General features: G+C 42.9%; 1 protein-coding gene across 1 annotated transcript in view; it reads right to left on the bottom strand.

Moving 5' to 3' along the window:
- CDH11 (cadherin 11) overlaps positions 1 to 16095 on the bottom strand; it is a 151557-nt gene that overhangs the window by 47338 nt on the left and 88124 nt on the right. Inside the window, exon 3 of the mRNA XM_030299198.2 lies at positions 1470 to 1870. Coding sequence (XP_030155058.1) covers positions 1470 to 1697 — 228 coding nt within the window. The 5' untranslated portion in view covers positions 1698 to 1870. The remainder of the gene's footprint in view (positions 1 to 1469; positions 1871 to 16095) is intronic.

Raw genomic sequence — 16095 nt, 5'->3', positions numbered from 1 at the left:
CTCATGTTAAAGAACAACTGAAATAACTCAATGGAATATACAAGACTCAGAAATTAGCACCCTCCAGATCTACTCTTGTACTTTTCCCCCTTCACTGGATAACTCCTACTCATTCATCTCTCAGGTTACAAGTTATTATCATGTTTTTTATAAAACCTTCCTTCATCCCTCCCAAACATTACCAGGTAAAAGTATCATCACTTCTGTTGAATTTCTTCATTATTTTAGTTTTAGGTGGGGTTTTTTTTGTTTGTTTGTTTTTGTTTTTTGTTAGATAAGTTTGCCTTTCTACTAGCCTCTGAACCCTTTGAGGTCAGGGACTATTTTATGCTAGTCTACCGTTTGCTTAGCTCTTTCCCTGAGCATAGTAGGTGTTCATTCTTGTGTAGATGACCACTCATCTCCTTGTAGTTAATGTCACTCTCTTCTCTGAAAGATGGTTGCATGCTTTATCATAAATGATAATGGACAATAATTTTTTTAATGTATTGTGGACTTTCTACTCTTGCACTTTTTTGGAGGGATTACACAGAGAATGCAGGGTCTGAGTACTGCTAGAACTCAATTCATCCAACTGGGTTTTGCCATCCCTAAGCTCAAGTGGATAAAATCTCATCCATTCTGAAGACATATCCATTTGTCTCATCAGATATTTACAAAGGCTTCCCCAAAACTAGGCTTAGTACCAGGACCTCAGGACACAGGACATTGGGCCAGTCCAGTGAGGGAGACTGATGAATAAATAAACATGTCTAATGCAAAAAGGCAAGCTTTCATAAAGAGTGGAGAAGGGCACCAGAGTTGGAGATAGGGTGTAGGCAGGGACATGCCTTCCGTTGGAGAATGGGCCAATAAATGATGGCTAATTAGTAGACTATTGTGCAGCTATTAAAAATGGAGTTCCATGGTATAACATTCAGTGGAAAATGTAAGTGTTCTTAACATGGATGACTATGAATTGAAAAATTAAAAAGTCTTAAAGGCTGTTTATTTTTTTTTTTAATGTTTAGTTTTGAGAGAGAGAGAGGACAGAGCATGAGCAAGGGAGGGACAGAGAGAGAGGAAGACACAGAATCCAAAGCAGGCTACAGGCTCTGAGCTGTCAGCACAGAGCCCGATGTGGGGCTTGAATCCAGGAACAGTGAGATCATGACCTGAGCTGAAGTCGGATGTCCAACCGACCGAGCCACCCAGGCTCCCCAAGAGGCAGGCTTCAGGCTCTGAGCTGTCAGCACATAGCCCGATGTGGGGCTCAAACTCGTGAACCATGAGATCATGACCTGAGCTGAAGTCAGATGCTTAACCGACTGAGCCACCCAGGTGCCCCTGAAAGGCTGTTTAAACATTCATTTTATGGTTTTTACTGAAGCGCCATTAGTGTTTTCCCACCTAGAAATTTTCTTTTTTGGCCATACCCTACTATTGGAACGGTGGCAAGAGAGACAAACGCTGCCTAGCAGCAGCCTTACCCTGCCCACGAGCACGGGGTCAGGCCCGGTGTACTCCTCGATCACGAAGAACTGGTTCCAGACCCAGCCTCTCTTGGAGCGCTGCAGCACCTGCCCCTCCTTGCCCTTCTCGTGGTGCCCATGGAACGAGGGTCGCAAGTGGCTCCGTCGCTCGGTGGTGAAGGCCTGGCTGTGGCACAGCACGCCCAGGCACACCAGGGCGGCTTGTAAACAGTAGTGCTCCTTCATTTTTGGTTATGTGGTAGGCACAGGAGAATGCGGCTGTCACCCCTTTCACCAACCCTGTGGCGGCCTGGCTGATGGTGGCCTCCCAGACGTGTCAGGCAGACCTCTCTCGGAATGGAATGTCTCTGTTGGCTGAGCACATCACGGTCAGGGCTGTCCACTTCCCCAGTCGGCTTCTGCGGGCAGAGAGAAAGGTCAGATTAGCTGCGGGCTCCATCCCCAATTCATTTCAGTCCCATCCCATAAACGCTGGACCACAGGAGCGCTTCCTTCTGGGTAGTGAGGGGGCAGGCTGAGTAAGAAACAGTCCCTGCTCTCTCTTGCAGCTTGTCACATGGCGGGTGGGATAAACACACAAGGAAATCCCTCAAGGTCTTTATGAGGATGAACACGTGTGCTGTGGAATCCAGCTGCCAGGGTCTCGGTGGCAGTTTTGCCACCTACAAACCAGCTCCAGGTTTGGGGTAAACCCCAGCTCTTTGAGCTCTGCTTGCTCATTTATGAAATGGGGATGCTAATCGTACTCACTGCAAGGTTGACACGGGGATTAAATGACTAGTGCCTCTAAATCCCTTAGCACAATGTCTGGTACAAAGCAAGCATTCCATATTTATTTATTATTATTATTGATCACAGTTACGCTAGGGTATGTTTTCATAATTGGGAAACTTGGGGCATTATGGGAGTCCAGGAGAGGAACATCTAATCCATGGGGATTGAGGGTGGAGACGGCAGAGAGTAGAGGCAGTTGTGGGAGACTCCTGGAGTGCAGGCTGGCTGTGCTCCACCCTCAAGTGAGTTACTATGATCAGAACGGAGTGGATGGGTTGGCCATGCAGGAGAAACAGTGTGACCCAAAGCCCAGAGCTCTTCATAAGCACAGCATGTCCCAGAACTGGTCAGCATGACTGTGTGGTGTAAGGAAGGAGAAAGGCAGCAATGGAACCTGCCAGAGAAAGGAGGTTGGGGCAGATGCCGAGAAACCACTCATGGTCACTGAAACACTTGCCAATTAAATAATCAAGTTCTCATTGGTGGATCGGTGAATGCTACAGAGTCAATTTAATGAACAAGATTTGCTTTTGTTTGATCAAAGGTCTACCCAAGAAGCTGAAGATCCTTAACCTGGCAGTCTTAAAAAGGATACTTTACAAGCTTTTTCCAACCAGGAGATGCAAAATACAAGAGCATACCCCACTGACTGATCCAAAGGTCTTGTTCCTGGCACTCAGCAATGGCTCAGCTACTCATGAGTAGAAAGATGAGCCTTCCATCCCTCTTGTGGGTTTCTGACCTATAGTTACTCTGGTCCTTAATTCCTGCCTCGAGTTCCTGGACTTCTTCAGTAGACTTAGTCTTGCTGGTGCTGGAAAGTTAATTATTCCCTATGCAACTCCCCTTGCTTGTTCCCCTCCCTAGAGCCCTGCATTTTCTTCTGGACAATCAACCTCTTCCCTTGGTACACCACCCACACTCCAGCTGAAACCCTAGCTCCCAGAACCAGGCAATCAATCCCCATTACCACACCCACCACTGAAGGAGGTGAATCACTAAAGATTGTTGGACATTGAGGGTAACACACTGATACTGAGGATGACACTTCATTTCAGCACTGGTGGGTCTAAATGACACTGGTGAGCTTGTTGAGCAGTGTCGAAAAAAAATCATTTAATTCTTAGCTATCCAGTATGAATGTAGTGGTAGTAGTGGGGAGGGGGGAGGGGAAGAGAACAGAAAGGAAGCATCCTGAATCTTGGCATAGTGGAATGTACCTAGATTTGAAGATCAGATAGACCTGGATTGGAATACCACTTCTATATCTTATAATATAGAAGGCCTTGGGCATTTCATTCAGGCACTCTGAGGCTCTGGAGTGGTCTCGTCTTGACAATGTTGATGACAAGAACTGCTGCACACATACGGGGCTGCATACAGAGCAGGGCACACACCAGGTCTCTTCCTCTCCTCCTAGAGTGCCACAGTCCAAGCCCACAGGTCTTACTCAGTATAAGGAGTTGTTCTTGCCTTACAGATTGAGATGCCCAGAAAAGGATGGTGAGGTGCTTTCTCTAAGAGACGAATTGAGGAATAAGAGTTACATGGGGGATACCACATGGTATCCGTCTGGTCTTAGTAGTCTAGAAAACAAAGGAATTGGTGGAATTCTAATTTGTTGGAGCAGAACATTGTCCCTTATGATGGTCTTTGACTTTACCAACCCAAGCTTCTCTGCCTCCTTTGTAATATGGGAAAACATATCTAGGTTTTCAGAAGTCCGTCCCTGCCCCCAGTACACGGTATGATGTATTCTGTTAGTCTCTTTTCAAGGAATATGGAGTCCAATATTTGTTGTAGACAGACATTTCAGGGTATGCAAAAGGCTGTGTGGAAGAGAGAGAAAGACTGAAAAGGCAGTGTCATCATTTAACAGCTTCATCCTCAGACTTGGGCATATTAATAATACATCAAATGCTGTTTCTTGCAATCCAAACTGACTGTGTGGAAAAAGCACAGATAGGGACCTCGGAGCAGTTAGATCACAAAATGAGTCAATGTGAAGCAATACAAAGATCCTCGGGCTTAAGTCAGGAAGCCAGATATATCGTCAAGGATCTGCCAGTAGCTTGTCATGGGACCTCATCATTCCCGCATTGGTACATTCTCTCTAAAATGAAGCTGTTGGGTGACATTTTCTACAAATGGCTTCCAGTTTCAGATTCATGGTTGGAGCTCCAGTGAGAGATTGTTGGGGATTTCTTCTGATTCATACACCATCTCCTTACTAAACTGGATGCATCTTCATGGTTGGGATTATACTTTATACATGATTATAGGTCCAGTGCCTGCACTTTCGAAAGCAAACCATTAATAAAAGCTGAATGTATGATTTGAGCCACATACTTCAAGTAAACTTAATACTGCCACCGTAGAATCTTAAGAAGAAGCAAGAGAAAAGACCATATGGTGCAACAAGATCCCTGCCCATTTTACACCATGCCAAGTATTAAGTGTTCATTCACATGGTGATAAATTATTCTTGCATATAAACTGTGAAGTATATTTGAAAGAAAGGGTTTAATTAAAGTTCATATTTCTGCACCTCTTTCTTCTGGCTGCCATTTTGCTGTAAACCACAATTATTTCTGACACCAGAAGTGTTAAAACTAGATGACAACTTTTTTCCCTTGATAAAAAAAAATCCTAGCTAATGAATTTAAGAGTTTCCACATGACCAATAAACAACAAACCCACTATTGAAAAGATGAAATTATCGATTTTCTTTTCTTGGAAAGAATAGCAAAAACAACTTGCTTTTAAAAGTAACTCATTGACAGGCACCTGGGTGGCTCAGTCGACTTCGGCTCAGGTCACGATCTTGCAGCCCCACGTTGGGCTCTGTGGCAATAGCTCAGAGGCTGGAGCCTGCTTTGGATTCTGTGTCTCCCTCCCTCTCTGCCCCTTCCGACTCGTGCTCTGTCTCTGTCTCTCAAAAATAACTAAACATTAAAGAAAATAATAAAAGACATAAAAGTAACTCATTGAGGGGCGCCTGGGTGGCTCAGTCAGTTGAGCGTCTGACTTCAGCTCAGGTCAGGATCTCATGCCTCGTGGGTCTGAGCCCCGCATTGGGCTCTCTACTGTCAGCGCAGAGCCCACATGGGATCCTCTGTCTCCCTCTCTCTCTGCCCCTCTCCCGCTTGTGGATATGTGTCCTCTCTCTCTAAAATAAATAAATATTTTTTAATTAAAATAAGTAAAAGTAACTCATTAAACCCATTATTTCAAAGTGCTTCTTCAATAAGTAAATGTAATATGTAAAAGTTATTTTAATTATTAGCCTCAGGCATGTATAAGATGAATTTTAAGACAATTTAAAAAATACATATTCATTTTCAGAATGAAAATTCACTCAGTGAAAGCTTTTTCTAGCTATTGTTCTAAAAACTTTACAAATAGTAATTCAGCCATTTATTTCTACAACAAACTTCTGAGTAGGTACTATGAATATTCTTATTATAAAGGATGAGGAAGCTGGGGCCTGGATAAATGAAGCAATTTGTGCGAGGCTACACTTCTGGGAAAGAGCAGAGCTGGGATTTGAACACATGCCATCTGGCTCTGGCGTCTGTGTTCATAACCAGTGAACAATACTAACTCCTGCCATTTGTTTGTGTCTGAATTCATAAAGAACTGATGTGGCTCCTGTGATACAGATACTGTAAGCTAGCGGGCACCTGAAGTAAACCAACATTAGAACGTGGTATATACTAATAATACGACTCTGATGAAAATAGTAATAAAAGTTAATATTTGTACCGGATTATTTTCTGGCTGACACTCTTCTAAGTGCTTTCCACGAGTTGAGTCATGAAATTTTCACAAGAACCGTACAAAATAGTACTATCGCAAGTCCCGTTTTATAGGTAAGCAGTCTGAGGCATAGCAAGATTTAGCAACTTGCCCACGGTTACAGAACCAGTAAGTAGAGGGACTGGGACACGAACCCTAGGTATTTGGCTCCAAGGTCTGCATCCTTGTCCCCTATAATCCTGTGCCCCATACTGTCCTTCGGAGAAGAGACATGCAGGTCATACATAGACATGCATCCTGATACACACATAATAGTCTTACAACGAGAACAGTTTAAGTTTTGGTGGCCCTGGGGGTGACTAAAATACTAAAACCAAACCCAGAAGAGGAAGATAAAGCATTTTATAGCAGTGACCAAAGTGAAGACGAACAGGAAGTAATTACATCAGTCCATCAACAACACAGTACAACCAGGTCCTTAACACATTACACAAAACTTAATCGTTGCTTTTTCTTTTTAAATGCTCTGTTTCAGAATTTCTAAGTATATACGTTTAAAAAGTGTGTTCAAGGAGATTCATTTTTCTTCTTTAAAGAAACACTTCTAAAATCTAGAAATCTGATTGATATATTCAATGGTAGAGAGTTTGCAGGAATCACACATGAAAATTAATAGGAGGCTGCCCTCCTAAGAAGGTCTTGACATTGGTAATAATCAGGGAAATATATCAGTGTTCTAATTGGTTTTAATAAAGACCCCCAAGGCGATTCTCAAACAGTCCTTCCATTAAAGCACTTTTTAGCAGTGTGCCAGGATGTCTAAGCATTGGGGTTCCACTAAAACATATAGGAGGACTTTACTTTATGGTGGGAGCATATTGCTCGGAAGGAAAAATAAATGTTGTTGAAAGTCACAGGAGTAATAGCATGACAGGAAAATGGATTTGCAAAACCACCAGCTCTAAGTGGAAGTCTCGCCCCTCTATCTTGAGAGCAGATAGCCCGTCATAAGCTATTGCGCCTTGAGCATAAAACCCTCTTGCTGTGCCTGCTTTTGTCTCCGTAAAAGAAAATGACATATACGGGTGTTTAAGTATATTTGGACTCCTGCTGGAAATTGTTATCGGGTAGAGAAAGAAAGACGGAAGCGCTTAGCAGAAAGCAAGCAGCTTTGGTTTTTCAGCTTTCTCTTCCCCACAGAGCTGGAAGGATCAGACAGGCTGACCTGTTCTTTTCATTTCCAGGGAGCTAATTTACAGTTAAAGACAGGTTATCATTACATTAAGAATATTATCGAGGCCCTCACCAGAACTCAAAACTCCATTCTGCATGTGCAGTGTCCCCTTGCGGGGGAGCTCCGGGGCTCTGCTCTCCACTTCAACAAACACAGCTTTGTAACCAATCGGGTTCTATTATGCAAATTAATTCAAGCATATTTTATTCCCCGTTCAGATCTCATCACTCAGCACTGAGCTGGTCTCTAGTTTCAAATCACAGCACAGGAATTATGCCATGTCTGTGGAACTCACAGAGAATGGCGAGAGGAAATATCGTAAGAACTATCGAATCATATTTCTTCTTCCCTGATTTCTACACTTGGAGGCAAGCATAAGCTTAAGATAATAATCACTTCTGCTCAGGTGCAAAACACACAGCAAAGACTGCGAAAGGGTCATTTGCTCCATGCTTTAATACCAAATTCACATGTCAAAGTATGCAGCAAATAGGGCCCCTTATCCATGACCTAACGTTCTCTGGGGCGAGTAGAAATTTTAAAACTGCTGCAATGTTTAATTCTGATCCTCCGCTTCTAGAGAAATAGAGAACCACATGAGTGTCAGCTTTGAAAGTGCAAAGATCGCTTACTGCCTGGTGTTGGGCAGACCTGGGTCCAAATCCTGGTTGCATCACTTACGGGCCCCATAAAATTAGATAATGATAGTAGGGATTATCCTTGACCAGGTGCTTGATTTTCCTCGTGCTGGGCAAGATACTCAGGGCTTGGTACAGACCATTTAATTGTATATTTGTAATTGTATATTTACCACAACTTGTATGTAAGTATCACCCAAATTTTACCCATAAGGAAAGTCAGGCTCAGAGGGGTTGAGTAAACCCTCAATCACTAGCAAGGCCACAATTGAAATTCAAGTTTACGTGAGAGCAAAACCCATGCTTTGACTTTACCTGACTCCCAAACTCTGGAGATAACTCGTTATCTTAGTATAATGAGACTGCCTGATGCATCTTCAAGGATCATCTTAGCTCCAAAATTGTATTTGATATTGAAAATAATGTTACATATGAATTTCATTTATTTTTAAAGTATGTACAATCAGCCTTTGTATTTTCAGGCTTTCATGGCCACAAAGAATCATCGGAATCCAGCTTAAGTTCCCAGACCCCAAACACGTAGAATCATTGTGATTATTTACTTTTATCTCTTCAAATAATTAAGTAAACTTCCATTAATAAGATGATTAAATACACTGTGTGCAATGAAGGACTTATTATTTGTGCTCTACTCAATCCTTAAGACACTCTTTTTCTCACTGTGATATTTTAAAATGTTAATCATTAAGATGAATAAAATACATCAACACATACAGGAAGTCATGTCAGCTGTGACATCTCAGACTGTGAATAAACACTGTATATGAATGTGTGGAAAGAGAAAGATCTTATTTTAATTTTTTTTTTTTTTTGCATGAGCTAAAATACCTGAGGGAAAATTAGGGCAAAAATGGCAATGATAAACAGATGCTCAACATAATGTAACTTCATTTGTGGTATCAAAGGCCTGTATGTAAATTTCCCTTTTGTCTCAGAGTAGTAAATATCTATAAAGCTTTCTTATTTGTCAGTTCCTTCATTCAGCAGTAATGTGTCACAGTGCCAGGCCTGGGTTGGACATGAGGGATCCGTAGACTGCTTATGTGTCTCTGATCTGTAGACAGTACCCGAACAACAGTGAGACAGTCGTCTAAGGAGATGGATAATGGTGTAATGGGATCAGTGCAAACAGGACTTGTGTTCACAAGCACCAAGGAATTGGGAAGCACATGTCTGCTGATGATCATTCCATCATTATTGTCCACTCCATATCATTCCAGTCTTCTGGTGCTTATCCCTTCTAGCTTCTTCCAAGTAAACACCTATCTCTACAGCCTCTAACATCTGAAGTCTCCATGCCCATCTTGAGTCATGGCTGATTGAAATGCTTCTAGTTTGGTGATAACCAACCAGTGAGTGGTCTTAAATTGACCACTGATTGTTTTAACCTGTGTAATCTGGCTCAAAAGGACAAGCTGGGTGAATCAGATTCACTTGGGAACTTGAATGAAAGAAAACAGGAACCATGTTTCAGTTAGTAAGAGAACTGAAACAGGAAGGTGATGGGCTGCTGGGGGCGAGGGGGGTGGGGCAGATGGACTAGCTTTCGTCTGTGGCCAAAGTTTTGGTGAAATCAAAGTTATGAGAAAGCCAGTTAGTAACCAAATAGAAACAAACATGGTCTCTGGTCCCCACACCATGTAAATGACACAAGCATGGCCCCGTCCTCTGAAAATCTAGCAATTAAGGACTGCTGCTGTCCTTAATAAAAAGTTAGGTGGTTCTTCTGATAAAGGGTGAAGTACTGTAGCTGTGGAGATAATCTGTTCCTACATAGAAATGCCTTCTTCATTTCTGAATATCCAAAAAACAGTGGGGCCAGAGGGAGACCTTTACAACAAAAGTCAAGACAATTGTGTTCTGGCAAAGGTTCTGCCACTGAAAAATTGTGTAACCTTACCAAAAAAAATTCTTCTTCATCTGAGACTTTCTCTTTTCCATAAAATAGGAGGCTGGCAATAGCCTATAAAGGTCTTCCATGCCTCCTGGGGCCTGTGAGTCTGTGCTGTGCTGAGACACAGCAACCTTCCCTGGATGGAGGTTTCACCTCTTTTAGAAAGTCTGGGTCCTAGCTGGCAGGACTGCTTCATGCACATCCGCAGGAGGCTGCACTTACATCAGATAGAAGCAGTGGCATCCTCTGGGACTAGGCAGTGCACACCCCTGTTAATGTGACTGGCTCTGAGTTCCAGCATTAGGAATCAAAACTTCTCCTGATGGGCAATGGGAGTCCATTAAAAACTCTGATCCAGAGATTGATGGAATCCAAGCTGTCAGAGGTATATGGAAGAAACTGACCATGAGAACCGGGAGTTCTAACACAGTTGTTAAGAGCAGGGGCTCAGGAGTCAGATGGGGTTAGAGGGCTAGAGCTCAAGAGTTACTGCTTGTTCACTAGGTGTATGATCCAGCCTCCATGAGTCACCATGCCGCCATTTTGAAAATGTGAAAACACGACGATGGATCTCAGTGGGAGAGTTAAAAACGAAAGGAGCGAATCTTGTATGAACTTGACATAGCCTGGCCCACTGCAGGTGATCAAGAGGATAAATTAGGGGGCGCCTGGGTGGCTCAGGTGGTTGAGCGTCCGACTTCGGCTCAGGTCATGATTTCACACTCCGTGAGTTCGAGCCCTGCGTTGGGCTCTGTGCTGACAGCTCGGAGCCTGGAGCCTGCTTTGGATTCTGTGTCTCCCTCTCTCTCTGACCCTCCCCCATTCATGCTCTGTCTCTCTCTGTCTCAAAAATAAACATTAAAAAAAAAGAGGATAAATTAGGAGTTTTGTTCCTTCAAGAACTCCTAAATATGTAATTTACGACATGGATACAGTGATGTGGCATACAATATACATACAACATGCAAGAAGGTGCAAGTCCTACAGAAGGCTCTAAGAGGCTGTCCATTAAGGGGAGATAAACAAAATCATACTTATAACAGGAATTGTTAAATGTAATGATACAAATAAATGAGAGAAATGAGACAAAGAAGACCAGTGTTGTCCAATAGGAATATAATATGAATCACATGTATAATTTTAAATGTTCTATATGCCAGTTTTTAAATGTTTATCTCTTTTGAGAGATTGAGAGAAAGGCAGTACGAGCAGGAGAGGGGCAGAAAGAGAGGGAGAGAAAGAATACCAAGCAGGCTCCACACTGTCAGGACAGAGTCCAGCCTGGGGCTTGAAGAACATGACCTGAGCCGAAATCAAGAGTTGGATACTTAACCAACTGAGTCACCCAGGTGTCCCTAGATGCTACATTTTAAAAGTTGAAAAAAAAAATGGGGTCATTAATTTTAACACTGTATTTTATTTAATCCAGTATTCCCCAAATGGTATCATTTCAATACATAAGAAATAGATGCTTTATTGAGATATTTTGTACACACCACCCCTGGTTTTTTTGTGTTTTTTTGTTTGTTTGTTTATTTGTTTGTTTTTTTGGTCCTAAGTCTTTAAAACCCAGTATGTATTTTAAACTTATGGCACGTCTCTATTTGGGGTAGCCACATTTCAAGAGCTCAACAGCCTTATGTGACTAGTGGCCACCCCCTAGGACAGCACAGTAGAGGATTCTAGCATATCTGGAGAGAGAAGGACATGTGGTCAACAGAGACTTCCTGGATTTATTGCAGTGGTTCAGGTGAGAAGTAACAAGGCTCCAGATTGGAAATATCAGCCTGGTTAGAGGAAAGGGTACCTTTCTAGAAACATGCTCATGTGGAGGGCCTTAGGAATTGGGCAAACTGAGAAGGCCAGAGGCTGAGGCTATAGTGGAGGTGCTGCGCCTGTCCTCACTAGGGGAGGGGCCAGTTTGGGGAAAAAGAGCATACATTCGGTTTTAAATGTGTTAAATTTATGAAGCCTAGGGACTGATGTTTACATGGGAAGTTTCCGAGTAGTGAGGTTTCCCAGTTCTTCCAAGGGTGGGTATTACAATGTTACCATTTGTTTCCAGTCTGGGCATTCTGCTGTATTATTCAATGCTAGACTCTCAGAGCTGGAGGAAACCTCCCTTAGACCTTCCACTCTTAGTCTTCCTTCAGCGGAAAATAGGAAAAGGGAGATACAGAAATACCAGGCATCTTGTGCAAAAAACAAAACAAAACAACAACAACAAAAACAAACTGAACAAAACCTAAAGTCCTCACTGTGGAGGAAAAACAAAAGGGAAAGCACGGAGTGGAAGATAATTTATTCAGCATCTACCTTCCCCTCTTGCCTCCCCCAAACCCAGCTTAAAAGCATCCTCCCATGCAAACTACTACTTGGAAGCAAACAGTCTGCATTCTATAAGGGTAAAGACGTTCATAAATAAGGACCCAGGAGATCTCTTCAAGGACTGTCAGTGGAGAACAGGAAGAGGGAAAACAGTGTGCATATTATCGCTGGAATCTGCAGGGAAACACTTTCCACAAAGACTGGTTTTGTTTTTTTGTTTTTTTGTTTTTTTTTTTTCTTTTGAGTATAAACAGTAAGAGGAGGAATTATCCCAAGGTGGTCTTAATAACTGACAAGGGCTTGATGTGGGGTTTTTTTTGGAAATAATTACTGAAACAAGGGGAGAGAGTGCCTCAAATCACCACTGCCTGGAGTCTTTAGAATTCTGCAACATCCAGCCTGTGACCCCAATCCACTGTGGTCCACACGCCTGGGTCCAGCGTAATCAGCCTCGGAACAGAAGTGCAGAATGCAGGATGTTAAGCTGCTTCCAATTATCAGAAGCTTGATTCTTACCAGAGTGCGGGTGGGCGTTCTGGAGGTCTCTTTCTAACGTGCCTTCCCAAACCATGATATCACGCTAAGGGTAGAATAAACTCTGCCACATTTTTTACTGGCTTTTTTTTTTTTTTTTTTTTTTTTTTGGTATCTCTACATATACCACAGAAGGTTTTCTCCCCCCTTATTTTTAGAAAGCAGACACCAACAATAGCCTCATAATGATCTCATTGTAGTTTGAAATAATCCAATCTTTGAAGCCCAATTCTTTCTTTTCAGATGTATTAATGTCATTTATCAAAAGTAATGGGATTTTTTAAAAAGTTAAGCATAAAAGAAAAGTAATGGGATACAGCAAACCAGTCAAGTGCCTTGTACATGTGCAGAGCATTTTCTGAAGCATATGCCTAACACTTTCAGACAGGCAGGACTTTCAAAGGCAACGTTAAGTGTCTTTTGTGGGTCTCAGATAATATGGTTCACTTAATTAGATTTTCCATAATCCCAGGTTAATCCTATTGTGAATTACAGACATGAGTTTTGACTTGCCTGGCAGAAACATCTATTGCTACAAATGCATTTCTGGGGAAAAAATGTATTTTATTTACAATTCATTACCAGAATCATTACCATAGAGACTGTCTCTTCTAACTTCCTCAGGTAGGAGTGACCATTTCCACTCCTTTGGACTACACTGTCCTTTCAGACAATAAGGGCACTTCTGATAGTTTTTGTCCACGGTTATGTCTTCTTCTTCCCCAAGATATACAGGGTTCTTTAAGATTTGGGGTCACCGAATTCCTTGCACATGAGCAGTGATGTGTACACCTGGCCTGGCCTCTGTACTTTATGGAACTTAACGTTTAGATCAGTGCCCCTAGAACTTGATTGCTCATTAGAATTCACTGTAGAGTCTTAAAAATCCCCTTGACCAGGCTTTACTCAACACCAATCAAAATCCATGAAAATCAGGAGTCGGTATTTTTGAGGCTCCCCAGGTGGTTCTGGAGTATATTTGAGGTGAGAACCACTGTTCTACAGCTCCCCTATCCAATATGGTGGCAACTTAGACACATGTGGCTTTTTTAAGTTTACATTAATTTAAATTAAATAAAATTAAAAATTCACTTCCTCAATGGCCTAGCGCCATTTCCAGTGCTCAGTGGTCATCTTTATCATTGAAAAAAGCTCTATTAATGAGTGTTGGCCTTAGGCTTTAAAACACCTTCATCCGAACCATAAAGGGTCTGTTGAATGAAGTTATACAAAGAACACTGTACCAGGAAAGCAGTCAAAGGTCTGCCACCAATTCATGGTGCAATGTCCAATGGTCTAGACCTCTGTTTTCTTATCTGTGAAATTACGGACTAGGTAGGATCAATGGCTCTCCAAAGGTGACCAGCAGAGTTCCCCAATAAATTAAGAGATAAGGGGTTGCGAATGGGTGGGGACAGTCTGTTGCCCTACAGAAAACAGAAGTACAGCCAGAGTCGGCAAGATGATCCTTGAAAAGCAGTTTGGCTGCCTTAAAAAAAAAATAAGAAAGGAAGAAAAGAAACCACTTCTGAGATCTTGACACCTAGCCGACTCACTGTCTCAGCCCATGCACGGGCGAGTCAATTCCTGCTTTAGCACCCATGATCTCCTGGGTTAGGGAGGAGGCCCCAGCTCAGGGAACTGTGAGGCCACAGACAGCTGACAACTCACTTCACCTCCTTGAGTGTGTTTCTCTTATGACAAGAAAAGGACAAATGATGTCTGACCTCCCTGGCCTCCGAGTTAATTCGAGGCTGGAATGAGATAATAGGTAGAGAGTCTCTTTGGAAATGCATCATGTCCACTGCCTAGGTGAGAAGGGGGATGACGAAATGCTGGAAGGAGTGGCAACTTCCATTTCTTTAGGTCCTCTTTAAAGTTTTGGCTTTTTGTCTTTGTAGGTTGTAGATAAACAAATGCCAAGGACCTGTTACCGTTACAGGAAGGAGATGTGATTGCACTCTTCTCTGATAGAGATATAAAATCTGTCAGATGCTGCATATGGATTCCTTTCATGTACCTGGCACCCTTTTTGTTTGCTACTGGACTCAAAAGGACCCGGTAAGGCTGACTTGTGGGGACGCTGACCCCTGTGTATAGCTTCTCGGCTGGGGGATGGGGGGTGTAGTGGCAAGAGAAGGGATGGCTGATTCCAACAAGAAAAGCTATGAAAATATGTGAGAGCCCTAGACTTAATAGGGATACAGGCCAGAAGGACCTCTGAAGAGACCATGGGTCTTTCAATTATCCTCAATAGTGGATGGAAATGGATCACTCGTGGGGAATCTGGACAAAGCTGTCAGGTACTTGTCACATGAGATGTCATGGGCTTTCCCAGATGGAGAAGTTCCAGGAGGCCATCCTAGTAAAGTCTTCATTCACCATTCAGCCTCTGCTTGATCGGGGTAGGGGCGGGGTGGGGGGGTGGGGGAAGAGAAAGACAGAGCACAAGCAAGGGAGGGGCAGAGAGAGAGGGAGACACAGAATCCGAAGCAGTCTCCAGGCTCTGAGCTGCCAGCACAGAGCCTGATGAGGTGCCTGAACTCACAAACTGTGAGATCATGACCTGAGCCAAAGTTGGACACTTACCCGACTGAGCCACCCAGGAGCCCTGCTTTACATACATTCTTGATTACCTCTTTCTCCACAGCATCCTCCAGAGTTTTGTGTTAAGGCATTCACTGTCCAGATAAGGAAATGAGGGCTTGGGGCACTTTGCTTTCAGGGCACTGACTTTCGTTCATGTGACTGATTAGTACCCAAAATGGAATTTGACCGTTCGAAAGCTCTTGCCTATCTACCTTTTGTGTTGAACTCCTCTGTAATTCTCCTATGGAGGTCTTAATTTTAATTCCTGGGCATGGTCAGAATTCAGCTAAATTTCATTCCACATGGCAACCAATTAAATATTTGTGGAGACTAGGATTCTGCACTAGTTAAATGCTATGAATTTGGTGAAACATGTTCTTTGTCCTCAAGAAACGCATGCATTACTAGGAGTTTTAGAAAGTGGATATTTCACCCAAGGGTCAACCATCACCAGCTCCTTCGATGTTTCCTAAGAGGAATCGCCCCACCCCCAGAGGTTCTTCAGCCTGCTCCACTCTTCCAAATAGTCCTTGAATGAATGAACCATGATTTTTAAACCTCTCCTTCATAATGTTTTCCACATTAGAACAAAATTTTGCTCTACCTCCTTCACTGCCTCAGCCTCCAAAGGAGGTGCTAATGATGAATAAAAGGCAAGCGGTGCAGGGAACCGTAGGAGGGCAGCCAGACAATAAATATCTTCTAACAAAGGAGCCAGCTCAACATGAAGTGGCTCTGTGAGATCTCATGAGCTAATCGTTGTTAAAAAGAGTGACTACGTCGCTCAGGGAAGGAAGAGTTACATGGTGGTAGAGGCAAGTCCCGCACATCAATATTTCATCTGAGGGCATG

The sequence above is a fragment of the Lynx canadensis genome, chromosome E2, assembly GCF_007474595.2.
Source record: "Lynx canadensis isolate LIC74 chromosome E2, mLynCan4.pri.v2, whole genome shotgun sequence".
Classification (NCBI taxonomy): Eukaryota; Metazoa; Chordata; class Mammalia; order Carnivora; family Felidae; genus Lynx; species Lynx canadensis.
Note: the sequence above shows the minus strand (reverse complement) of the source record. Positions and strands in the feature narration are given on the sequence as shown.